At 46.6% G+C, this 25,876-nt stretch overlaps 2 protein-coding genes across 5 annotated transcripts; both read right to left on the bottom strand.

Annotated features, from left to right (window-relative positions):
- C1QTNF2 (C1q and TNF related 2) lies at window positions 1-24,787 on the bottom strand. Of its 4 annotated transcripts, none has more exons than XM_045576402.1 (3): window positions 24,680-24,787; window positions 1,858-2,110; window positions 1-781 (listed from the first exon to the last, which is right to left on the bottom strand). In XM_045576402.1, the coding sequence occupies exons 2-3, from the start codon at window positions 2,099-2,101 to the stop codon at window positions 168-170; spliced, it is 858 nt and encodes a 285-aa protein (XP_045432358.1). In that variant the 5' UTR covers window positions 2,102-2,110; window positions 24,680-24,787; the 3' UTR covers window positions 1-167. The 4 variants fall into 4 exon arrangements, with proteins under 4 accessions (XP_045432358.1, XP_045432357.1, XP_036279469.1 ...); XM_045576401.1 differs by lacking the exon at window positions 24,680-24,787 and adding an exon at window positions 11,373-11,396; XM_036423576.2 differs by lacking the exon at window positions 24,680-24,787 and adding an exon at window positions 11,244-11,372.
- ZBED8 (zinc finger BED-type containing 8) lies at window positions 20,658-24,803 on the bottom strand. The gene is made up of 2 exons (XM_036423573.2): window positions 24,680-24,803; window positions 20,658-22,790 (listed from the first exon to the last, which is right to left on the bottom strand). Exon 2 carries the CDS (start codon window positions 22,736-22,738, stop codon window positions 20,954-20,956), a length of 1,785 nt encoding a protein of 594 aa, XP_036279466.1. The 5' UTR covers window positions 22,739-22,790; window positions 24,680-24,803; the 3' UTR covers window positions 20,658-20,953.
- Between the last annotated feature and the right edge of the window lie 1,073 nt (window positions 24,804-25,876).

Genomic DNA, 25,876 nt, shown 5'->3' with positions numbered 1-25,876 from the left:
ATGAATAAAAAAGCTTGGATTTAATGATGGAGAAAAAGGGGGCAGAGGAGGTCGGCCCGAGTCCAGAAGCTCCCGACTCCCGGCCCCAGCAGACAGTGCGGGGGTCTCGCTCTGTGAGCACTGGACCGGGAGTGAGAGCCCTCCCCGGAGACGGAGCGCCGGCCTGGCTACACCTCGTTGGGGCCCTCCTGGTCGGCGTAGATGAGAAAGCCGGTGAAGAGGCTATCGGTCCAGTACGGGTCGTAGAAGAGCCCGTTCTGCTCGGAGTAGAAGATCTGCAGCCAGACCTCGTCTCCCTGCTTGAGGGCCAGGATGGTGGAGCCCGAGGCCACGTCGTGGTTGCCCGTGTTGGCGTCGAAGGTCCGGATGCGGTACTGGCCGTTGTGCACCAGGCCGATGGCCAGGTGCTTGTTGGCCAGCGTGATGTCGTAGGTGAAGTAGTAGATCCCCGGCACGCTGCAGATGAACTTGCCGCTGGACGTGTTGTAGTGGCCGCCCTCGTTCATCAGGATCTTGTCGAACTTGATGGGCAGCCGCTCCCGTGGGTAGCTCTTGGTCACGGCCACCGAGAAGGCCGACCTGGCCTGGCCACTGCCGCAGCTGCAGGGGCCCGGGAGGCCCGGCTCGCCCTTCTTGCCCTTGGGCCCCTTCCTGCCCGGTGTGCCGTGCTTCCCGGGGGCACCACTCACCCCTTTGGGGCCGCGAGGGCCAGCCTTCCCGATGGCCCCGGCTTTGCCCTTAGGTCCAGGCTTTCCCCGGTTACCTGTCCGGCCGGGTGGACCTGGAAGACAGAGCGGCTGGTGTTAAGAAGGGGCCTTAGAGAGCAGCAGAGGCTGCGGGCCCTGGCTCTCCCTCTTTGGAGCACAGGCCTTTGGTGATGGGAAGAACAAGTGGGCAATGGAGCCACCTGGAAATGGGTACAAGTCCTAACGGTGGAAGCTGGGGCACGTGTCCCAGTCCCATCTGGAAACCAGGAAATCGGGAACGGAAATGCTTACCTTCCAGAATCAATGAAGATCAGGGCAAAACTAACACAATTCACATCTTTTTCTTTCTTTAAAAAAAATATATTTTATTCATTTCAGAGAGGAAGGGAAAGGGAGATAGAAACATCAGGGATGAGAGAGGATCATGGATCAGTTGCCTCTGGCACGCCTCTTACTGGGGATCGAGCCCATAGCCCAGGCATGTGTTTTTGACCTGAAATTGAACCATGACCACTGAGCACGCCAGCCTGGCCACAGCCTTTTCTCTTCCTGCCTTCTGAGGAAGAGTCTGGTTTGTCTGACAGAACAGAACTTTGATGGGCTGTGCTGGTCGTGGGTTAAGGAGGGAATTGGAAGAAGCCTTTGACCTCAAAACATTGATCTTAGTGCACCCCTTGCCTAGTGCCCAGATCCCTGCCCTCAAGTGCAAGGGCGGTTAGTGCAGTGCCGCTTCCAACAGCAAACACCGGAACAACGACTCATTGCCCATCCAAAGGGAAAAGATTAAAAAAGGATGGTCCATCCATAACGTGCAATTCTACGAAGGAGTTTTTAAAAATGAGGCAGATTTATGTGCACTATATGAAAACTTCTCTAAAATATCCTGTGAAGAGGAAAGAGAAGGCAGCAGACCCGTGTTTTGTTCAAAGGAAACCACAACGCTCTTTCTATACTCATGTGAGTGCTTAGAAGCGTGCCTGGCCCACAGTAAGCACACGCCAATCACAGCACGCCCTGCAGAATGGTTCCTGTAGAGTGCCTCTTGGTCCTTAGGACCCATGTTTTATAAAATGTGCATTTCTCTCAAAACAACATTTTTGGCCAGTGATTATATAAAAAATATTTATATTCGTGTCCCCTAAACTCTTACCTTCCTCTCCGCTGTCCCCCCGGTCCCCGTCCTGGCCATCCTGGCCATCTTTGCCGGGAAAGCCCATCCTTCCCACCATTCCTGAGGGCCCTGGGGCTCCTGGAGGGCCGGGGGGACCCTGGGGGCCAGGTAGGCTGCAGATAAGTTGAGGGGAGCCCTTCTGGAAATCCTTGCGGGCGAGGGCACCAAGCAGAGGGTCGGCCGCACAAGGGAGCGCACAGGCCAGGAGCACCCAGGGGATCATGGTGGTCACCTGTAGGAGGCAAGAGAGCAGGGAGCAGGTGAGTCCCACTGAGCAGACTGGGGATCAGTTGGAAAAGCACTGGGGGGAAGGGGGGAGAGGGGGAGAGGTAGCTGGGAGAAACTATATTTCTGACTCCTGCTCTATTCTACATCACATACAAGTAGCTGGACAATGTCTTGAGTCTATACACTGAGTGGCCAGATTATAATGATCTCTGAGCGCATAATAATCTGGCCACTTAGTGTATATCCTATATAATAAAAGGCTAATATGCAAATTGTCCCCTCAACCAGGAGTTTGACCAGCAGACAGGTCATCCAGCCACCCATGTACCCTCCCCCTGGCCAGGCTGTCCGGACCCCACCTATGCATGAATTCATGAACTGGGCCTCTAATACACACACACACACACACACACAGAGTGGCCAGATAATTATGCATTCAGAGATCATAATAGTCTGACCACTCAGTGTACATGGATGAGCTGAGTCATGGGCCCAGAATATACCTTGGAGGGGTCTTGGGGTGTGGCACTCATCATCACACCATCGAACTCTGGAATAGCCGGACTTATGGCCCAGTGACAGCTGGCTGGGGGGAGCTGTGCACAGAGAGAAATGATCCATGGTTTCCTTCAAATATGTGGCACAGCCCGGCCAGTGTGGCTCAGTGACTGAGCGTTGACCTATGAACCAGGAGGTCATGGTTTGATTCCCAGTCGGGGCACATGCCCAGGTTGCGGACTTGATCCCTGGTGGGGTGTGTGCAGGAGGCAGCCAGCGATGATGCTCTTTCATCACTGATGTTTCTACCTCTCTCCCTCTCCCTTCCTCTCTGAAATCAATAAGAATATATTAAAAATAAATAAATAAATGAAGTTGCGGGATGATGTAGCTGGGAACATGCACACTCCGCATGGGTGGCATCAATGATAGCAGAGGTGGGTAGGCAGATGGAGCCAATGCTGGGGGAGTGTTACACTCATGATGTGCTGTTGGAAAACAGTGCCCCAGACACCCCCCAGGCCTCAGGCTCCCCATTTCCTTCCCTTGCTGACTTGCTGAGAATCTTGGGAAATGAGTCAGAGTAACTGATCAGCCCAGCAGGTTTGAACTGGGTTAGGAAGTTGTCACCTTGGACAAGGGAGAAAGGAAGGAAGCAGTGGGAGAGTCCTGTGAACAGCTGGATGAAGACAGGCAGGAGAGAGGGGAGCCATGGGCGTCAGTCCCCATCCCCTCTCTCTGACCCCCACTCTCAGCCACACATGCTGGGCCAGAGGGAGCAGGGCCTGCTGTCCGGCCCATGCCCATGCCGGCCTCTGTGAACAGCAGGGGGAATGCTCAGTGACAGCTGGGCCAGGGCAGTTGGAGGAGCGGGGCTCTGGAGCCAGCAGGGAGCGAGGGATTTCTCAGAGCTGGAGCCTGGAGGTTCCCACCGGTGCCAGGAACTCTTTTGGAAATAAAGGCGGGGTGACTAGGTTCTGGTTCCAAACCTAGAGGGAGGGACAGGAGAGTCTCCTTGGCCCCAGGGCACCTCCAAGAAAAACAAGGCTCCAATAGCTCGCTCCCAGCCTGTGTCCCCACCCTCTAGTCTGTCCCCCCCTTCCCCATACTCATCATACTGAAGGGGTGAGAAAACCTGGAGTGGGGTGCCATGGCCCGAAGGAATTCAGAGAGGTTAATCTTTCCAGGGGCTTTTAATATATATATATTTTATTGATTTTTTACAGAGAGGAAGGGAGAGAGATAGAGAGCTAGAAACGTCGATGAGAGAGTAACATCGATCAGCTACCTCTTGCACACCCCCTACCGGGGATGTGCCCTCAACCAAGGTACATGCCCTTGACCGGAATCGAACCTGGGACCTTTCAGTCCGCAGACCGATGCTCTACCACTGAGCCAAACCGGTTTCAGCTCCAGGGGCTTTTAAAAGAAATTCAGAATCACAAACTTTGGGGAGGGCCCCAAGGAATGGTCTCCTCCAGCCTCTTCAGTGACAGACAGGGGAGCTGAGACAGAGGCTTGGAGTGACCCTCTTTACCTGAATTCTCTTCTGTGAAGTTTACAATAAACCCCACGGAGGTGGAAAACGAATTATTCCCATTTTCAGAGGGAGAAACAGAGTCTCTGAGAACTCAAACGATTTGCCCGCAGTCACACCATTGGAACAGTGGGGACAGCATCGGAATCCGGGTCTGAGGGGCTCTGAAGACCACCCTTTACCCACTGCACCTTACTCCCTCCTTCTGATGTTTTTTTCCTGTTTTATGGAAGAGGAATGTGAAGCTCAGAGAGGCCAGTTTGGTCATGTTTATACAACCAGTTCATGGCAGGAGTTATATTTGAACTTGGGTTTGGCTGACCCTAATGTCCACATGCTTTCCATTATGTCAGCGTTTCTTTGATTTTTCCCCTCCTGAATATCCCACATGACAGAAGGGACCTTGAAGTGTGTGGCAAAGCTATGAGAGCAATAGGGAGATTTCTTTGATAGTGTGCATTTTATCATTTTACACACACACACACACACACACACACACACACACACACACACACGCTCGGCTTTGGAAATGTAAGCTGATGTTTTTCCTCCCTCAGGATCCCGGTGCTTGGAGAGAACCTCCTGTTATCTGACAGATGCGCACTGGAGCTTAGCCAGGATGACTGGGAGCGGTGGGCCGCCTCCTGGGCTCTGACTCTCCATCAGGAGCCTCTCTGGAGTGTTAGCAGGTATTTCCAGGGGCTGAATCAAGAGCACACCCAGAGGCCATCAGCTCAGTCCACGCCTGGACCTTGCAAGGACCTCCTCCCTCCCCTCCCGCACTCTCCCAGCTGAAGCGGAGGGATCCTTGAAAAGCACAGCTCAGCCTCATCACTTCCTGGATGGTCTTACTCCGCTGGCTGGGGCTGCAAAGAGCAGTATCAGCATCTCTGAGGATGTGGCCCTAAATGATCCTCCCCACTCCCCAATCCCAGCTTCTCCCCTCTCTCAAAGCTCCTCCAGACACCCCTTCTCCAACCAAGCTCCATCCTGCCCCTCTTTCTGAAACCCTGGACCCCACCCTTTGGCCTGCAGCTCCTTATCCCTTGTTTCAGCCTAAATAGCGCTTCTTCCAAGGCCTGCCGGGCAGCCCTCCCTTGGGACCCCAGCTCCCTGCCCGTGTCCTTTCAGCCCTGCAGGCCCACCTGTGTTGGCTGCATTTCCTGTTCACCTGCCTACTGGGCCTGCTGCCTCTCCCATGTGCCTCCCATGGAAACGGAAGCCCCTTGGGAGCGGGACCGCAGCTAACCTGCTATATCCTGGGGCTTCCAACTGTTCTGCACACAGTGGGTGTGCAAGAAATACTTGTTTGATGAGTATTTGAGAACATCCACAGCAAAGGGAAATCAAGGCAGTGGCCTACATAAAAAAGGACACCCATATTCTCTGATATAAAGAAGTTTCCTCCCTTCCTGGCTTTTTTTTGTGTGTGTGTGTGTGTGTGTGTGTGTGTGTTTCTAACCCAACCCAGATCTAACCCCTTCTTCCTTTTGACCTCCCACAGCGCAGGACCCCCACCCCGACTCCTGGGAGGGGTGTGTAAATATTTTATATATAGCAGGTGCTCCATAAATATCCATTCAACTGATTATAGAAAAGTATTGGTCCTTCCTCATCTTTTAAACATTATCTTTGTTCGGGGAGGCTGCATGACAGCATTCCTGCCACAGGGAAAAACGTTCCACAGTTAAACCCCAAACACAGAATCATGAGGTGCTGGGCTTGGATGGAGTTCTTCCGTCTGGTTGTAATTTCCCCGGTCTCTTAACGCATCTCTCCGTTAAGTAGCTAATGATTCATAAATACACATGTTCTGGGAAAACGTTAGGCACGAAGGGCCCCAGCCTGAGCTGGCAGGGAGGCAGCCTTCCTCCTTCTCCCACTTCCCCTACCCTCAGGGCACCTTACTCCCGGTTCCTTCCCAAGGGCCCCCCACCCAGACTGACATGAGAAGGTGGTCTGTCTTTTGCTGACTCTATGGGAACATGGTTTACCAGTAGAAACTCTGGGGACCCTCGTCTGGGCCTTGAGCAAGGCTGCCAGGCCTGAGTTCTGAATAATCTCACCTTGCAGATCAGAGGGGTAAATTATGCGTGAATACAATTGACCTGCTGGTTATCAGGCTGTGACACATGGGTAGGTAGGGGTGGTTAAGAGAAACCAGAAACCAGCCACTAAGTGTCCTCAACTGTCCAACAGAAATAATACTAAATCTACCACGTGGAGTTGGAATAGAAAATAATGAGAGAGAAAAAAAAGAAGAAAGAAAGGAAGAAAGAAAGAAAGAAAGAAAGAAAGAAAGAAAGAAAGAAAGAAAATAATGAGACAATGTACCCAAAGCTTCTTGCGAGGTGTGTGATGCAGTAAATGCTCAGCAGTTGGGGAGAACTCTGCCTAAAATGTCCCCTGTTCCTAATCTCCTCTGTCCAAAGCCCTCAGACAGCTGCCTGCCTCCTCCTTCAAGCCTCAGGTCTAACAACCTCTCCTCGGAGAGTCTTGCCCTGCTGAGTTGCTCAGACCACCCTGGTTGTCCTTTCAAAGCACGTGGCTCCAGTCGTGGTTAGAGATTTCTTTGCTTCTTGGCTTGCGAACTGCCTGTGCCTTTCCCCTGGAGAGGAAGGTCCAGAAAGCAGAGGCCCTGCCCGTCTTGCTGTGTGATGTCACCAGAGTCTAGCACAGTGCCTGCCCCAAACGCAGTACGTGCTCAGCTCATAGCTGCTCCAGCCTTGAGTGAAATGGTCACTCATATAAGGAGCAACCGGTTTGGCTCAGTGGATAGAGCGTTGGCCTGCGGACTGAAAGATCCTGGGTTCGATTCCGGTCAGGGGCATGTACCTTGGTTGTGGGTGCACCCCCAGTAGGGGGTGTGCAGGAGGCAGCTGATTGATGTTTTTGACTCTCTATCCCTCTCTCTTCCTCTCTGTAATCAATAAAATATATAAAAAATAAAATAAAATAAAGAGCAACAGGATCCAACGATTTCAGTAAACCTGCGGGTAACAAAGCCACACTTGGCGACTGAGGGAAGCCCAGGGAGATGACTGGGCTTGGATTGGGAAGACTGGGGGCATGTCCTAGCTCCGTAACTCACTGGTCACGTGACTTAGAAAAGTCATTTCCTCTTATCTCCTCACCTACCAGGTGGAGATAATAACACTCACCCGGTCTGCCTTACTGGGCTGTTCTGAGAATCCAACAAGATAATGGATGTTGAAAGCAAAACGTGATACAAAAGTTAGGGCCTTGTTTAATATTGTAATTGCCGCCAACTGCAGCTGAACTAACGGCACACAGCCCTGCCCTCACACTAGGCCTCCCCCCCCTCCGGAATATTTCACAGGGAGGTCTCGTTGTGATTAGGAGAGGATACCTGAATCTGACCCAACTGGGGGGGAGAAAGGTCTGGTGGTAGGAATGGGGTGGGGCCTACTTGCAGATGAAATGCTCCCAAAATTGGCTTTAATGGGAGTGCAAATTCTATAATGACAAACACCCCATGCCCTCCCCGGATTCCAGGAAGCAAATTGGAAACAGCCCTGTCTAGCTTCACTTGAAGAGCTGAGACCCTCACCCAAGGATATTTTTTCTGCCTGGAGGACAGAGCGGCTGCTGAAGTGGCTCACACAGCGCTCACCTACACCCCTTTCCTGGGGTCCCCACATGGATGCCTCTTTGGTAACACTCCAGCATCCAGAGTCAAAATGCAGACCATTAGAAGTCATGGGATTCGCTTGTCAAAAGGCCCAGAAAATATTTGTTTTCTCTCTTTCCACCCCTATTTCTGGCTCAGTCTAGACAAGAGGTCCAAGGCCAAACCATGACCTAGTGAGGTCTCAGGAGCCATGACCTCACAGGGTTCGTCCCAGTGGCACTCCCGAGAGCACGCCTGCAGTCAGTCTGGTGGCCACTGTATTATTACCCCAAATCCTTGGGAACCAGCCAATGCGGCCTGTGACGCGGAAGGCGTAGACCCCACCCCTTTGGGCCCTGTGTCCTGTGCAGTGAGGCCCAAAGTCAGGCTTCGGGGTGGCTGAGGCCAAAGCCATCAAGCTTTGGACCTGCCCAGCACTGCAGTGAGCGAGAAGAAGGAAGCTGATGGGCCAGATGTGAGCTGAGGGAAGGAGGCCTGAGGCGGTTCAGAGCTCTGTGTCCAGCTTCTCCAAGCAGCAGATCAGAGGGCTGGGGACCGTGTTTGAGCAGTGCTGTCCAACAGGCATATGACATGAGGTCACATGTCATTTTAAACAATCTTATAGGCACATTAAAAAGGTTTTTTTAAAAGTAGGTGAAATTAATTTTAAAAATATATGTTGGGCCGAAACCGGTTTGGCTCAGTTGATAGAGCATTGGCCTGTGGACTGAAAGGTCCCACGTTCGATTCTGGTCAAGTGCATGTACCTTGGTTGCGGGCACAACCCCAGTAGGGGGTGTGCAAGAGGCAGCTGATCAATGATTCTCTCTCATCGATGTTTCTAACTATCCCTCTCTCTTCCTCTCTATTAAAAATCAATAAAATAGGTATGTATGGGGGGGCAATGTTAAAATATGTACACAGATAATAATTTAATAAAAAAATAGAAAAAAAATCAATAAAATATATTAAAAAATATGGTAGACTAATATATCTCAAACATCATCATTTCAACATGTAATCAATGTAAAAATTATTAATGAGGTATTTCACATTCTTGAATTGACACTAAGTCTTAGAAACCTGGTGTGTATTTTATACCTGCAGCATATCTTAATTCAGACTCGCCACATTACTTTTTTATTATTACTTTAAAAAATTTTTTGTTAATCCTCACCCAAGGATATTTCCTCCCCCAATAATATTTAAAGAGAGTAGAAGGGAGAGGGAGAGAGAAACATTTATGTGAGAGAGACATATCGATTGGTTGCCTGCCACATGCACCCAAACTAGGGATCGAACTTGCAACGGAGGTACATGCCCTTGACTGGAACAGAACACAGGACTCTTTAGTCCACAAGTGGAAGCTCTATCCATTGAGCCAAACTGGCTGGGGCCAGACCAGCCACATTTCAAGTGCCCGACAGCCACATGGCAGCTACTGCCTCTGCTCTGAGCATAGCTGCTTGGGTTGAAATCCCACGAACTAGCTGTGGGGCCTTTTACAAATGACTTACCCTCTTTCCCTCAGCCTGGTCCTCACCAAAATGGGGATGGCAGTGACCGTAGCTACGTTAGAAGGTTGTTATGAGGCTATAATGCTCCTAGAATAAGGTTTGGCATATGGTAAGAGGAGCTCATCTCACAGCGGCAAAGCCAGTGGCAGGCCTTCCTGAGGAGGGCGTGCGGGGAGCTGAGAGCGTATGCACTCCATTACCTGCAGTGAACATTCGGGATCATCACAGACTGGGACGGTGGAGAAGAAGGTCCAGTCATCTGTGTCCACTCAGCAGATGAGGATGAGAGAACAGCAAGATAGGGAGGAATGCAGGGACTTGCAGAGAAAGAAGTAACTTCTTGGGGGAATTTGCTGAATGGAGGGAGAATAGCTTCAAAGATGACCTCAGACTTGTGAACCAAATCCCGATTCCTTGGTACAATGACACACTAAGACACTGTTATAAAAACAAAGTGAGTCCGTATCTGCAGATATGGAGAGATGACCAAGATACACAGAGAGAAAGAGGCAAGTTGCAGCATGGAATGTAAAGTATGCTTATCTTTGAGTTAAAAAAAAAAAAGATAGACACTCAAATATATACATATATGTGAAATTTCCAAAAGGACACACCATCTTGTTTAAAGGGGTTACCTTTCAGAATTGGGAGGTATATGGGCTTTTACTTTTCACTTTCTACCTTTTTGAAGTGTCTGAATTTGTTACGATAAACATTGTTAGTTTTATGTCATTTAAAACCAAAGGTAACCCTAACGTTGAAGGATTAGAAGGCATGCAAGACTGGTGTCCCTGTTAGGGGCTGGAGGGAAGGCAGACTCTGGAAGAAACAGAGTGTGCTGCACTTGAGGAGTAAGAAGGAAGGGCAGGAGTGAAGTTGTGAAAGTGTGGATGCTCTGACAGTAGACAGCAGAGAGTGGGCATGATGGATATAATGGCCAGATAACAGAGTAAGTCAGAGGAGAACTGTGGGGGTGTAGAAAGGGAGAATGGGAGAGGACAGACTTCAAACAGCGCTGAGACCAGCCTTGAGTTGATATATATAGGACACTGTTGACACTATTGCTACTGGCTTAGTGTGGCAGGGATTTTAGGGGCGGGGGTGTCTCCGGGAGATAACCAGTTTAAGAAGGGGACTCTTGAAGGCTCTGGGCAGGAGTTTTGTTGTAAGAGAACAGAGGAGGACCACACTGAGGTTGTGCAAAGCACCCACGGTGTTAGGGGAGAGGCCTGGGGTGGGAGACACGGTGGGAGGGGGCGGGGGGGGGGGCGCCCGCGACATTCAGCTGCCATCCAGTCCTGCCATGGGGCCAGTGGCGATGGGGATGGAGAAAGAACAAAGTTTGGGGGAGCATGGGGCGTGACAAGAGTTGTTTAGAACTGGGTGCAAATCTCAGCTTGCCGCTTAGTACCTTTTGAGCTTAGTTTGCGGGTCTGTATAATATGCATTTAATTAAATGCTGTAAAGAGTAAATGAGGTAATGCACTCGATGAATGTCAGCGAGGATTGTTAGCTCGGGTATTGGACTCAGACTCACCAGGGCTCAAATCCCTTTGCCACCAGTTACCAGGTGTTCAGCCCTGAGCAAGCCGTTAACCCCTCTCAGCCCGGTTCCCCTTTTGCAGAGGCAGAGAAGCTGTTGTCATGGAGATGAAACAGCCTGCTGCAGAGGGCGAGTCGGGCCTGGCACGGAATAGGCGCTAGAGGTACAAAACTATCACAGGTGAACCAGGGGCACATGTCATTTTAAACAATCTTATAGGCGCTCAGGAAAGGTGAATTCATAGTAAATATACTCCCGAAGGAGGAGGTCAAGAGGTAGGAATCCGAGGGCTGCCCGGCCTGCAAAGGAGGGGCGTTCGCGGTCCTCCCACTCCCACCGACTCCCACGCATCCTCCCCTCCACTCCCCGCCCGCCCTTTCCCCAGGGAGTGGGCAGCCGGAGGACACTCACCCTCGCTGCCCCGCGTCCGGGAGCCTCCGGAGCGACCAGGCTGTCGGCCTCGCTCCGCGTCCCTCCTCCCTCCTCCCGCCTCCCGCCTCCCGCGGCCCCAGCAGCCGCCCCGCGCCCGCCCCGGCATACTTTTCCCATCCCGTCACCGCGGAGCGCCTTCCCGGTCACGTGGGCCGGCCCGCTGCACAGGGCTCTCCCTTCCGAGCTGGTTTGCAAAAAACTTGAAGCGCTGGTGGCCACTTGGGGGTACCGATGCATCTCTCCTCTCTCCGTGTGTAGAACCTGTCAGTGTATTCGGAGGTTTGTGTGCACCAAAGTGATTGTCACCAGGCGTTTGCAAGCGTATGGGTATGTGTTGCTTGCGCGTGAGCATTGATATCGCTGTAGATATGAGGGTGCGGGTGGGCTTGACGCTTACAATGGAGTACATTTCTCGGTGTACTGACTGTGCGTGTACTTGTGAGAATCGCGGATGTGTGTGTGTGTGTGTGTACATGGGTGAGTGCCTATGTATGCACGTCCACTACTTGCACGTCCACGTGTCTACTTTTGCAGCCTGGTGTGCGACCGGCGTGTAAGTCAGTTGCTGGGTGTACACAGTAGTGTCTGGATATCTGTGCGTTGGGTACATGCTTAATGTGTACATGAGTATGCATAACGACGTACCAGTATGTATGTGCATGGTATCTGTGGGCACCTGTTTGTGCAGTGGCTCGTTCAGAGTGTTATATGTATGTGAGCCTTGGTGTGGATTTTGTCCAGATGTGTGCGCATACATAAGAGTGTGGGCAGGTGCCCCTGCCTCTCAACCCTCCCCTTTCTCCTCCCCAGAAGAAAAGGGTTTGCTGGCCTCACCAACTCTGGCCCAGTTCTAGGAATCTCCATGTGCTACCCTGAGGGCTCCACTGTGACATGTTGAAATTTCTGGCCTGCTCCTTCTTGCTGGTAAGAAAATGGTTAATGAAAAGTATAGGAAAAGGCAGTGGTGCCACACTAGGCACCCAGCAAGCATTTAATAAATGTCTCCTGGAGGAGTAAACAGAAGAATGAGGGGTGGATGGTTTCCCAGTTTTTTTAAAAAATATATATTTTATTGATTTTGTACTGAGAGGAAGGGAGAGAGATAGAGAGTTAGAAACATCGATGATAGAAAGTCATCGATCAGCTGCCTCTTGCACACCTCCTACTGGGGATGTGCCCGCAACCAAGGTACATGCCCTTGACCGGAATCGAACCCGGGACCTTTCAGTCCCCAAGCCGACCCTCTATCCATTGAGTCAAACCGGGTTTCAGCGTTTTCCAGTTTTGTTACAAATTAGCAAATGTTACAAATCAAGGCTGTCTTCCCCGCAACTCAGTCCTCAGCCTGTTTACCAACTCATCACTGCCCAACTGTACCACCGATTTAGATATGAATACTGTACTGATTTGCAACATCTCTTGCTTTTTGAATACAGTGTGGTTGGGAGGACAAGTGCCCCTGACCTTCATTCCATCTGAATCTTCAGCGTCTCAAAACAGGAAGGGTCCTGGGAAATAACTTCTTCTGTAGTCTTCATTTCACACACAAGGACAAAGGTCCAGAGACCTTCAGTGACTGGATAGTTGTGAGTCAAGATAAAGTCCAAGATCATTTTGTCTTGCACCCATTATTAAAATGTAGAGATTCTGACTGATGAACCTCGGAGGGAAGGCAGGGGAGAGTGGATGGGAAGCATAACACGTGGACACAGACAATGGGGTGGTGAAGGCCTGGGGGGTGTTTGGGGGGTGGATAGGAGCGGGCTAGAAGAGGAAAAAGGACCTATGTAATACTTTTTACAATAAATGTAGACCTTCCTGTTGGCCTTTTTGCAACATTTTCTTTACTCTGATTTTGGTATAAAAGCGTGTTTAAAATGGCTGTTGAACATTCCCAACAGCTAATGGTCACAACCCACGCTGTCAATATTTACTTTCATCGAGGGGCTTTGGGGCTGGAGGCTCTCCAGCATGAGATCCTCCCAGGCGCAGTCTCGCTAATATCGCAGTACTGGAGACAGCTGTACATGGAGAGGACTTGCTGCCATTCCACAGAAAGGCTGATGTTGGAGTGAATGTTGTCACTTAAATGCAGCAAGATGACAGCTGAACTTGGCAAATTTATAAAAATGAAAACATACACGATTTATTTTTGACATAGCTGTTTTATTTCCTGTAACTTATCCTGGGAGTATGAGGATGACTTGGCAACCTTGTTTGAACTGATAAAAGACTGTAAACAGTCAAAATGTCTAGCAATAGAGGACTAATTAAGTAATAGAGGCAGACCTCTATGTACTATTATGGAATTATTTTTAAGATAGTGAGAAAACAGTGTGCTTCATTTAATACCATGCAGGTTACATGAAGAGGAGGTGAGGAAAACACACAAATACATGGATGTAGGAGTATAATCAAGCTCCAGAGGGTGTACAAAAAAACCACGATACAAGACACTGTCTCTGACTGGGGAACTGGAACACAGTGGCAAGAGGGAGATATTTTTCACTGTTTGACTTTTGGAACAGTTTATTTTTTTAAAAACCATGAAAGTCTATTAGTTATGGACACCCCTTCCCTCTATAAAATTTTTTAAAAAGTGTCTCTCTTTTTCTAAAAATCAATTAAGAAAAAAACGCAATACCCTCAGGTGAGGATTAAAACAAAGTTCATGCTGTATTCCATTTCTTGGACATTCTTCCTTTGCTCTTATGGATAAGCTGGATCTGCGGATATGGCAGAGAGTTTAGAGCACATGTGTCAAACACAAGGCCCGCGGGCCAAATCCGTCCTGCCAGGCCTTGCAATGTGGCCTGCACCGCGCTGTCATCACTGCACTCCGCTGCGTTTCCATCACAATGACAGTTTATGACTGTTCAGTAAACCATTCGGCCCGCGATTTAGGCTGGATTTTAGATTTTGGCCCCTTCTCTGATTGAGTTCGACACCCCTAGTTTAGAGAGTTAGTAATCATAAACCCTCAAGTATTATATACTTGCATTTAAAAAACACACATTTCTGCCGAAACCGGTTTGGCTCAGCAGTAGAGGGTTGGTCTGCGGACTGAAGGGTCCCAGGTTCGATTCCGGTCAAGGGCATGTACCTTGGTTGCGGGCACATCCCTGGTGGGGGGTGTACAGGAGGCAGCTGGTCGATGTTTCTCTCTCATCGATGTTTCTAGCTCTCTATCTCTCTCTGTAAGAAAAATCAATAAAATATATTTTAAAAAATAAATAAAAAACACACGTTTCAAAGAGCAGGCTGTTCCAATCTTCCAGGTTTGGGACAAACATTTCTCCCATTGTACAGCTGAAGGAACCAAGGCACAGAGGCGGGCCATCTTCCCAGGGTTTCACAGGGAGTTAGGGGCAGAGTTGGGCTGTGAGTGCGGATCTGGCCCAGCCACAGGTTCCTTCTAGAGGACATATTTAGTTGGGCAGAGCAGTTTTCCTGGGAAGAAAAAGAACCAGGGAGTTCTGAGAGGCTTTTCTGGTCTAAGGTTTCATGAGAGTTAAAGCCCTGAGCCAGCTAGAGCCCCAGTACAAACGAAGTCAGACCAAAATAGACATGATTCACATTCAACGGGAAATGACCCAGAAAAGATCCAGCTCGTTTCCAGATGTAACTTGAAGGGCCCCCAGTTGGGGAGACCTCGTTTTGGAATCTGATGCAATAAGTTCTTGATGAGGTTTCACAACTCAACTGTGAGGATCCGACATGAACAGACGTTTGATTTGAGGAAAAGTCCCACTGAGAAGGGCTGGAGGCTCCTGCTTTACAGAATCAAGCTTAGAACAAGCAGTCTCTCGATGAGTGGAGAAACGAGGGCTTTCCTAACATCATTTCAGGAGGAAATATTAGAAGTAAAGGTCTAACCCTGCCTTTTGGCTTGGAAGAAAAGCAGAAATCCCAGACTAAGAAAATGAGGCATGATGAAACTGAAGATGTGAAATGTGGCTAGCAGCTAGAAAGAAATTTTTTATCTGTTAGCTGTTATGACTGGAGAAGTTTGTGTCTCCTGACTGAACATTGACTGATCAGAAGTTTTTACCAGGAATCTCAGGAAACAGATCCTCACAAATGACATTTTCTCAGGTGTAGGGGTTTGTCTTTAGACTTAAATGTAATGTTGAGCTCCTTGTCATGGAAATGTGATATCCAGTGGCACTGATAAATCACTGTGATGAAAAGCCTCCTGAACTAGGTGTCCTGAGGGACCGAGTGGCTGCTGGGAGCAATGATGACTACAAGGACTGGGGCAGGTGGCTCCTTCTGACTGCCCTGGTGTGCACACAGAAAGGACACACTCAACTCTCTAATATCTCAGCTCAAGTCCCAGTCAGAGAGCAATAGAGATTCTATGGGGTGGGGGAGTCCTCAAAGTACTGTATTTTTCCGTGTATAAGATGCTATTTTTTTCTAAAATCGTTAGATTGAAAATCGAGGGGCATCTTATACATGAAGTCAGCCGAGGAGGGAGCCACGTGGGTACGTAGCTGCCCATACCTTGTCAAAGAGTCCTCCTCCAATCACTAGCCTTATTGTTGCTGACAACAGCTGATGCCATAATTGAACGTGGAAAAGAAGAGTGTGCAGATGCAACAGGGACCTGAGTGTTCTGAGCCCATAAAGATGTCAAAAAATAAAAAGACAAGTAACCAGTAAGCAACTGTCTTACTCTGCAAAATTCAAACTGTATATAATCAGCTATGCAAAAGAGCATGAGAAATGGAGCTGCATAGAGACAATTTGGACCTCCTCCCACTGAGTGTATGATCAGACAGTGGAGAAAACAGGAAGAACAACTCCTTAAGATGCCAAAAAAGAAGGCCTTTCGAGGAAAACCAACAAAATGTTTAAAATGTTGATTTCTTAATTTTGGATTGCCAAGGGGGGGGGGGGGTGTCTTATACATGGGGGAATCTTATACACGGAAAAATACGGTATCTCAAATCTCTTGTAGCTGCAAATTCAGAGACAGCCCAGCCAGTGTGGCTTAGTGGTTGAGCATCGACTTATGAACCAGGAGATCACAGTTCAATTTCTGGTCAGGGCATATGCCAGGGTTGCAGGCTCAGTCCCCAGTGTGGGGTGAGCAGGAGGTAGCCAATCACTGATTCTCTCTCATTATTGATGTTTCTAACTCTTCCTTCTGAAATCAAAGGACACTGTGTAATCATAATAATGTACTGTGCCGGCATACAGCTATAGGAAATATAATTACCCATGAGTCCAAGCTACTACACTCTGAAATTCATCACTGTACCTGGACTGCTCTTAGCAAATAACCAAGAGTGACAGGAATACTAAGGCACATATGGGTCTCCTGTGACAGGTGACTTTGGTTTGGGGACTTTCTGATGGTTTTGCTGAACTTAACAGAGGAGGCTCTTAATAATTGTGAGGACACGATGATATATTTCATAGCTATTAGTCTTTCTCCAGCATTCCTAACAATTGCTCAACAGGCCCCTGTAAAGAGTGGTCATGCTGGCAAGGATGGAGGCTTATCACAGGGTCATCAACGTGGACTTCTCCTCACCAAGACTGACCTGAGTGCCTGACCTGCTAACAGCAGAGAGCAGAGACCAACACTCAGCCTTGATATGGGCACTTGGCAGCAAGCTAATTGTATTCTACCCCTTCTATCATGGAATGGGCAGCAATTCACTCTCACTGGAAAAGACACATAACCTGGATAAGGATTGCTTTTAGTACTTTTGCCAACTGTCATGTATCATGTACCAATTGCATCTCATCAGGGATTAGCAAAGGAGTGTGTGCTATTCTGCTTAGAGTGCCATAACAAAATACATAGACTGAGTAAACATTATTTCCTATAGTTTTAGAAGCTGGGAAATCCAAGATCAAGGTATGGCAAAGTAGCTTTCATTCTGAAACCTCTTCTCTTAACTTGTGTTCATATGACCTCCTTTATACTCCAGAGAGACAGCAAGCTCTCTGTTGTCTCTAATGAAGGCACTCATCTCATCCGGCCAGGGTCCCATCCTCATGACCTCATCTAACCCTAATTACCTTCCAAAGGCCCCTCCTCAAAATACCATCTCATTGGGGGTTACGTTTTATCATACGAATTTTAGGGTGGACACATTTATTCCATAACAGAGTGTGGAAACAAATTGTTTCCTGTGTAATTTATTGGTCTTGTCATGTACTTCATCACCCAGAAAAACCTGGTCTTGTTTGAATGATAGATTGGTCTACTTAAGAATCAGACACTTGCTGTTGGGAAAAAAATAACCTAACAGAATAAGGTTCAATCTTGTAGGATGCAATATGTGCTTTGAGTTGGTAACCGACGAGTATGGTTTTGTTTCATTTCCAAGACAGAATGCATTGGTCCAGGAATCAAGTGTTAGATGTGGGAGTGACTTTGACTATTGTATCTAATAACTTAAATAATTTTTGCTTCCCCTTGGTGCAGGTCTGAACTCATGGTTTGGAAATCTTGGTTCACCAGAGGATGTAACAATGGTTCAACTGAATTGGAAGTTGAGATTGTCACTGACCATTCTGGGCATGTGCTGTAATGCCAAGGGGTCTGAAATTGGCCTGGTTAAGGCATGATACATCCTGATGAATGGTGGTGTTTTGTAACCAAGTTTCTAAAGAATTTCAGGGTGGTTTGTACCAGTTTGTTATCATTGTTTATTTTAACAGAGAGGTGATTTATACCTAGAGATCTCCTCTACATCTGCCCCCCCTCAAAACAAAAACAAACTTGGTTGTTGGGGCTGGTTTTTAGGTAACAGATTAACGGGACTGCTATTAAATTTGAGTGAGTTGAGACTTTGTGTCTCCTTATTTGTACAAAGAATAGTTACACCTTACACCCCCCCACAAAGTTATGTTTATTGTATAGAAATTCAAATATGGATAGAAAGGGCTGAATGGATGCTAAAATAGCCAAAGGGGTAGAATGTGCTGGTTAAATTATTGTCTTTCATCTTCAAATCCATCCTTCTATACTTTCTATAATCTGCTTTGAGATGTTGAGATTATAATCCCAATGAGTACCTTTCTCCATCACCTAGATTTCTGTAAGGCTATGCAAATAAGTGATGCAAGAGAGGTAATGTAAATCCAGAGGGAGGGGTAGAGAGGGACTTGCTTCTTCCTCTTCAGCTTCCTATTGCTGTATCATCTCTGCAGTGGCTCTTCACCCTGGCATGAGCATTAGTTTCAGTTGCAGTAGAAACCAATTTTTAAATGTTCAGTTTTCACACTTTGAGAGCCAGCCTCATCATGCCAACATATCAAGCATTATACATACTCATTCAGATTTTTTTTTTTATTAACTTTGGAAATTTTCCCAACTGTTTTTGACATTAGATTACACTAGGAAAAATAAAGACATACTTTGTAACTATATTTTAAAATGAAAGAAGGCATGTATTTATTGACACAAGTATTTTGCTGAATGGTGATAATGTTTAGTTTTGTGTAGACAATATAAATTTACAGTTTTCAAGTGGTAGTCACATTCCATTCCCTTCTAGTTCCCTCCTTCCCCCAAGTTTTCACTATTATAAAATGCTGTGATCACCCACCTCATAAATAAAACTTTGTGGAAGTCCCCGATTCTTTATCCCCATGCGATAAATCCCTAGAGGGAACAATCTTCAAAGAGCTATGAATAATCAATAGAGGAACTAAAATTAGTGTCATAATAATAATAAAAAATTAAGAGTAGCAGGAGAGGAGATGGATGCTTTAGAAATTCAATCCTTACCTATTATCTAGAGCAGTCAATATATAAATTCTAAAGCTGATAAATCAAAACTGGCGTATGTGTTTGGTATAAACATATTTCTTAGCTATATGGGTGGAACCACAGAAAGGTAAAGCAGAAATGGTTAAGGCAACTGGGTGGGAAGGAGATTGAGGCTTTTCTTTTTTTTTCTTTTCTTTTTGTTAATCCTCACCCAAAGATATTTTTCCATCCACTTTTTTAAAGAGTGGAAGGTGGGGGAGAGGAAGAGAGAGACATTGATTGGTTGCCTCCCACACTCCTATTGAACCCGAAACCCAGGTACCTGCCCTTGACTAGGAATCCAACCCAGGACCCTTTGGTGTACAGGCTGACACCACTTAGCAATACTAACCAGGGCCGACTAACCAGGCTTTTCATTATAGGACTTGTTTTTTTCCTGAGCCTTGAGCATCCAGTACTTTGATAAAACACTACAGGTTTGAAATAAAAATGTAAATTTATTTAAATTAAAAATTATTTTGCCAAATTATCATTTAGAAAGAGTACATCAACTTAAGCTCACAGGGCTTTTTGATGACCCTTAATTACTATAATGTCTTCATGTCAATTCATTTATTATTTATACTCTGATCCGTTTAAGTTTTAATCCAGCCCTAACCAGCTTGGCTCAGTGGATAGAGTGTCGGTCTACAGAATCAAGGGTCCCAGGTTCGATTCTGGTTAAGGACATGTACCTTGGTTGTGGGCACATCCCCAGTAGGAAGTGTGCAAGAGGCAGGTGAATCTATGTTTCGCTCTCATTGACGCTTCTAACTCTCTATCCTTCTCCTTTCCTCTCTGTTTAAAAAAAAAAAAATCAATAAAATATATATTTTTAAAAAGTTTTAAACTATGTTAGAAAAATATACGAAAATATAAAACAAAAGAGAAAACTGGGATAAAGGAAAAATAAGTGTAAAAGAAATAAGATGAGGCCAGGCGACCAATTCCATCACAGAATATCTGGGAAGCTGGTTAAGAATGAGGATCCTTGCTTATATCCCAAACCTGCTAAATCAGAATCTCTAGCGTAAGGCTTTGGAATTGCCTTTTTAGCAGCCTCCTTGACTTGGAGTCCTGATGTAATTTAAAAGAAGACAAAGATTGACTAACAGGATATTAGGATATTTATTAATGTCATATTTAGAGCATGGTAGCTAGAAGACTGGACACTCTTTGAGACTAACTCCAAAGAACACATTTAAAAATAAATACAAACTAGAATCATCCTTTCTCCCACTAGAACAGTGGTCGGCAAACCGCGGCTCGAGAGCCACATGTGGCTCTTTGGCCCCTTGAGTATTCTAACGCCACTTCTAATGCCCAGGTCGAAAATCGATTTCTGTGGATGGGCCACGAAATTTCAATCGTACTGTATGAGCGCGCCTGCACGTGGTATTTTGTGGAAGAGCCACACTCAAGGGGCCAAAGAGGTGCATGTGGCTTGAGAGCTGCGGTTTGCCGACCACTGCACTAGGACATTTCATAATCATCTTCTGATTTCATTAACTTGCCTATAACAGCCCTCAGAGACATGGGAAGCCTCAGTTTGTCATTTTGTCCTTTGACTTTTACTCTTAACATGAATTGGGTGTTATGGGAGGTCTCTTTTTTTCTTGGCTCCATTCCTTAGAATGCTGCACCATTTAGCTGGATATTCTAGTGCTTGGTGTCTTTTCTAATGTATCACATCAACGGGTTAGACAGACACTTAGAAGAATCCTATGTATCAACTAGGTAGTGGTACTTACATCTTTCCTGCTGCTTGCATTCTTCTTATTAAAAATTAAAGATGCTAAATTTTTTAATCATAGGATTCAGTAGACCATAAAAGGAAAGAAACAGAATTGGTAGCTTAATTTTACAGCAGAATTAAGAATGTATTAAAACTTATACATTAAAAAAGCATAGCAGTTTACAGTGATTTCTGCTGTAGCTGTAGCTTTTGTTCAATGATGTCTGAGAAACGAGGAACTTTTTTGGAAATAGCCACACGAATGTCATCACTCATGTTAAAGCAGCTTCTGGACTTTGTTTTAAAATGTAAAAGTGTTGAAAATCCCAACTCACAAAGGTATGTTGAGGCAAATGGTATAAGGATTTCTAGAGCTGTCTTTGCCAGGTTTGGAAACACTGTGAATTGCACACTCCAGAAATCCTCAAGCTTCATTGTCTCAAACTCCATTAAAATTTGGCCACTAGCTCGTAATTCAGCAAGATCATTTTTCATTAAATAACCATCATCAACAAAATCCAGGTTAAAAAGAAATGGATCCAATATCCATTTACTCGCTTCATCAAGATCTCCCACAGAAAAATATCCATGGAAGGAGCTGTTCAGCAGCTGCAGATGCAGTGTTATTTCAGCTGCAATGCTTCCTGCTTCATCCTCTGAAACGATTATTTCTTCAAGAAAAGGAAAGTTAGTAAAATTTCTTTTCTCAATTCGCTTCAGCCAGAATGGAAACTTCCTAACAAAAGCAGATAACTTCTCTCTAGCTGATACTGTATTCATCCCAGTCCTTTGCATAGATGCGCCAAGTTCATTGAGGTGTTTGAATAAATCTGCAAGGTAGGCTAGGTGAATTTTAAACTCTTTATTTTCAAAGCCATTAACTAAATTACTGCTTTGGTGGTGAAGAAACTGATTTATTTCTTCATACATCTCAAAAATATGAGTAAGTATTTGGCCTCGGGAAAGCCACCTCATTTCCGTGTGGAAAAGGAGGACGTTATACTCAATTCCAATCTCTTCAAAAAAAGCCTGAAACAGGCGATGATTCGGAGCTCGCCCCTTGATGAAATTTATTACCCTTACAACAGTAAACAGAGCATCCCTCAGCTTTGCAGGCAATGTCTTTGTGACAAGTTCGTGAGGGTTCAACAGGCAATGTGTGATCACAATATGAGGTATTTCTTTTTTCACGCAAGCAACAAATTCTGAATTTTCTCCTAACATAGATGACGCACCATCAGTACAAACAGAGCCACATGCATCGAGTGCTATCTTATGCTTCAAAAAGAAGTCTCTGAAGAGATTGAACACATCCTTTCCTTTCATTGTTAATTGCAATGGTTCACAGAACAGGAATTCTTCTACGATCTCTCTTTCTTTTATGTATCGCACAAATGCCATTAGCTGACTGCAGTCATCCATGTCCGTGGTCTCAGCAAGCTGAATACCCACTTGAAGAGGACTGGCTTTGATATCTTCTAGAACTTGCTGTAAGATATCCTTGCTCATTTCATCAATTCTTGAATGGATCACATCATCTGATAAGGGGACCTGCTGAAGCTTCTTTTGTGCATCTGGCCCCAAAACTATATGTGCTATTTCCAATGCACAAGGTTTCACTAATTTTTCAGCTATTGTGTGAGGATTCTTCTCTTTGGCACATAAATACGCAAACTGATAGGATGCTTGTAGTAAGGTATCCTCTGAAGATGTAACTCCAGGTGCTTTCACGGCTTGGTTCTGGTCAGATGGTGTGGGCATATGCTTCAGGCTATTGAGGTCGTGCCCACCGACCCCACCATGCTGTCTGTTGAAGTGGTCAGACAGTTTTGATGGTCTGAGGTCAGCATTTGAAAATACCGAGTTACACAATACACATTGTGGGCGCTGAGTTCCATCAACCTCCGTTGTACAGGTGAACCAGTAACGAACATAGTCATCATCCCATTTGCGTTTCTTCGACATGGTACCCCCAACAAATGTTCAGGTAGTATTCCAGAGATGCTGCCGAATTTTGCTTTGGGAGTAAAATATAACCCACGCATTAAAAATCAGGGGCTAACCAAATTAAGACAATGCCACATCACATGCCATCCTGTCAATCTGTGTTCATGTCAAGAAATATCCTGTAAGATAGATGTCAGTTCAAAGTAAGCCATGACGGCATGACAATTCATCTTACAGCTAAAACTCACAGTTGAAGTCCTGGAATATGTGACTTGCCAGCAAGTTATATATGGGGGGTTTGGGTTCATGCAAGTTGTGTATACCCTTACGTCCTCTACTGGCAAAATGTAGTTAAGGCTTAATTTGTTTTCAAAGATGTATGTTCCAAACATATCTGGTACATTTGTTCTCCCGGAAAGGGCATCTCACTACCACCCTTTCCTTCCACCTTGGGCCAATAATGTATGCACACCCCTGTGATGAAGCACTGAATAGAGAAGGAAATAATTCACTATCTACTTTAAGAAAGGGCAGACAGATGGCTACTTCTTTTTAATAGCTAAGGATTAAACAGGTCTGTAAAACCGCTTGATCCTTGAGTGGCTCTGACTCCAATGTAAGCAGAAAACTTCAAACAGTTCCAAGTAAGCCTTTCTCCACAGAGAAGCAGGACACAAGTTTGGCTCAGAGATTCCTGCTGCTAGAGTGTAACATGATTCATACTGTTTATATAGAAAAGCAAAACAATTTGCTTAGGAGAAACACAACTCTGCTAACTATTCTTGTTACCAATTCTTCAGAAAAATTTCTCTTAATTACAAGCAATTTCATGATGCTTTTTCATATAACTGTCACTCAGCAAAAGCAATTAAGAAAAGCCAGAACCACAAAAGGAAAATAAGCAGCATTTCTAAGATTTGGCTTAATCCAAGGCAGTGGTTTTCCAGGTTAGTAAATGAAGAAATCGTCTAAGTCTCTTGCTAAAATGCAGACTCCTGGGCAGCGCCCCTGAGAATTCCCATTCTCTAGCTCTGGAATAGGGGCCCAGAATCTGTGTTCTAAAGAAGCATTTTTAGATAATTCTTGTGAAGAGTAACTACAACAGTAATCTCTAACAAGAGATGCCCATCATAATCACTGGGATCCCCTTTGAAAGCATACATGCCCATGTCCTACCTTAGAACCAATAAATCATCTCCAGAAGTAGGACAAAGGAATCAGAAAGAAAGTTGTCCAGGTGATTCTGATACATATCCTGCTATCCAGTCAGACTGAGAGGAGTGTTCAGGCCAGTCTCTAGCTGGCAGGCATTCTAGGCTGCTAAGTAAAGAGTCTAAATGCTTTAATAGGCATATAAGTTTTCTGAATTGAGGACAACTCCCTTTTTCTTTTTTCCCTCCTGAACAATGAGCAAAGGTGTCATACAAAGGTAGGCTCAACTATACCTTAGAAACAACTTTATTTCCCAGATAAATAAGCGATCCCCAAAGTTTCCAAAACTCTATCACACAGACTTCTTTTGAGATTCAAAATGAGAGATCTGAAATAACAACGTGGAATGTTTTTTCTTTTCTTTCAGGTTTATGAAGTATAAGGATAGATATGAAAAAATATTACGATTGAGAGAGGGGGAAAAAAACAGTTAAAAGGTGACCATTCACATAACAGAAATATTTGGGGGAATGCTAACCCCTCTATCTCAGCAGTGACAACACCGGAGCACAGCTGTAAACCTAAAAACTCCAAACCAGATTCCATTCGCCTTCTATCTAGTCTATGCGAGTGAGTCGGCGGCAGGTGCGGGTGTCTGGGCAGGCAGGGGGTTTCATCGTTACCTTTGACAGTTCAAAGCAAATCGCCGGGAGAAAAGGAACGAGCCGAGCGAACGCCCCGGAGGCAGAAGCCTGGGATCCCGGCTTTGTCCCCGGCAGGCTGGGCGGGGAGGACAATGGTACCTACCTGGCGGGTCGCTGGGATGTCTAATTGTGAGCATGCGCGGAGGGCACGCGCCGCTCGCAAGTGGTAGGAAGGAAGGAAGGACCTGTTGGTGTGAGTTTTACGGACGATGCTTAGGAGGCTGCCCGGGCGAGGAAGGAGGACCCGCTCCGTCTGCACGCGCCCGGCTCGGAGCGGGAGGCGCAGGCCCGGAGGACGCGCTCGGGCTTCCCGGAGGCGCCCGGCGCAGGCCCCAGGTCACTGTCCGCTAGTCCGGGGCTGAGCCTCCGGGCGCCGGAACCGGTGCAGGAGGAGGCTCCTTAGGTGTGAACCCGGAGCAGGGACCTGAGTGACACAGGCGCGCCCGCCGCCGCCTCCGCCCCCGTCGCGCCGCCAGGCCTCCCATCCGGGTTCTGCGGCGGCTTCCCGCCCGCAGGCTGGGCCAGGCGGCTCCGGGCGCGCAGGCGCATTAGCCGCCTGCTGAGGGCCCGGCTGGCTCGGGTAAGGAGCATGCGCACTGGCCGTCTCCCCCGCTTTTTCAGGCTGTGTACGTGGAGCTGGAAATTTTTTGTTTATTGTATGTACCAGAAAAGTAGAATCTAAAGAATGGCAGGCAGTGTAAAATCTGCCGAAACCGGGTTGGCTCAGTGGATGGAGCATCCATCGGCCTGCGGACTGGGTTCGATTCCGGTCAAGGGCATGTATCTTGGTTGCGGGCACATCCCAGAGGGAGGTGTGCAGGAGGTGGCTGACCCATGTTTCTCTCTCATCCCTGTTTCTCTCTATCCCTCTCCTTTCCTCTCTGTAAAAAATAAATAAAATATATTTTAAAAAATCTACACAGTTCTTCAGAGCACTAGAAGTAAATAGCGTGTCAAGCTTTGAGCTTGTATAGCTCTAATAATTTACCATTTTTTATGTGTAGTCAATGTCGAGTAAGAGGAGGCTCATTGTACTCCCAAACATTCAGGCAAACGGGACAGAGCTTAGGTCCGCTTGCCCCCCCCCCCCCCACTCCTTCCATAAATTTGGGTGAATTTCCTGAGAATCATCACCCATCTTAGAGAAAATATTTTTATTTATACTTCTTTTAAATAGGACTTTGAAATAGTAAAGCTAGATCAGATTAACTAGAAAACATTGTTTAAAGAAACAACCCAGTCTTAGCCAGTTTGGCTCAGTGGATAGAATGGGGTTGCCAGCTCGATCCCCAGTGGATCG

Source organism: Pipistrellus kuhlii, unplaced genomic scaffold, assembly GCF_014108245.1.
Source record: "Pipistrellus kuhlii isolate mPipKuh1 unplaced genomic scaffold, mPipKuh1.p scaffold_m20_p_8, whole genome shotgun sequence".
Classification (NCBI taxonomy): domain Eukaryota; kingdom Metazoa; phylum Chordata; class Mammalia; order Chiroptera; family Vespertilionidae; genus Pipistrellus; species Pipistrellus kuhlii.
Note: the sequence above shows the minus strand (reverse complement) of the source record. Positions and strands in the feature narration are given on the sequence as shown.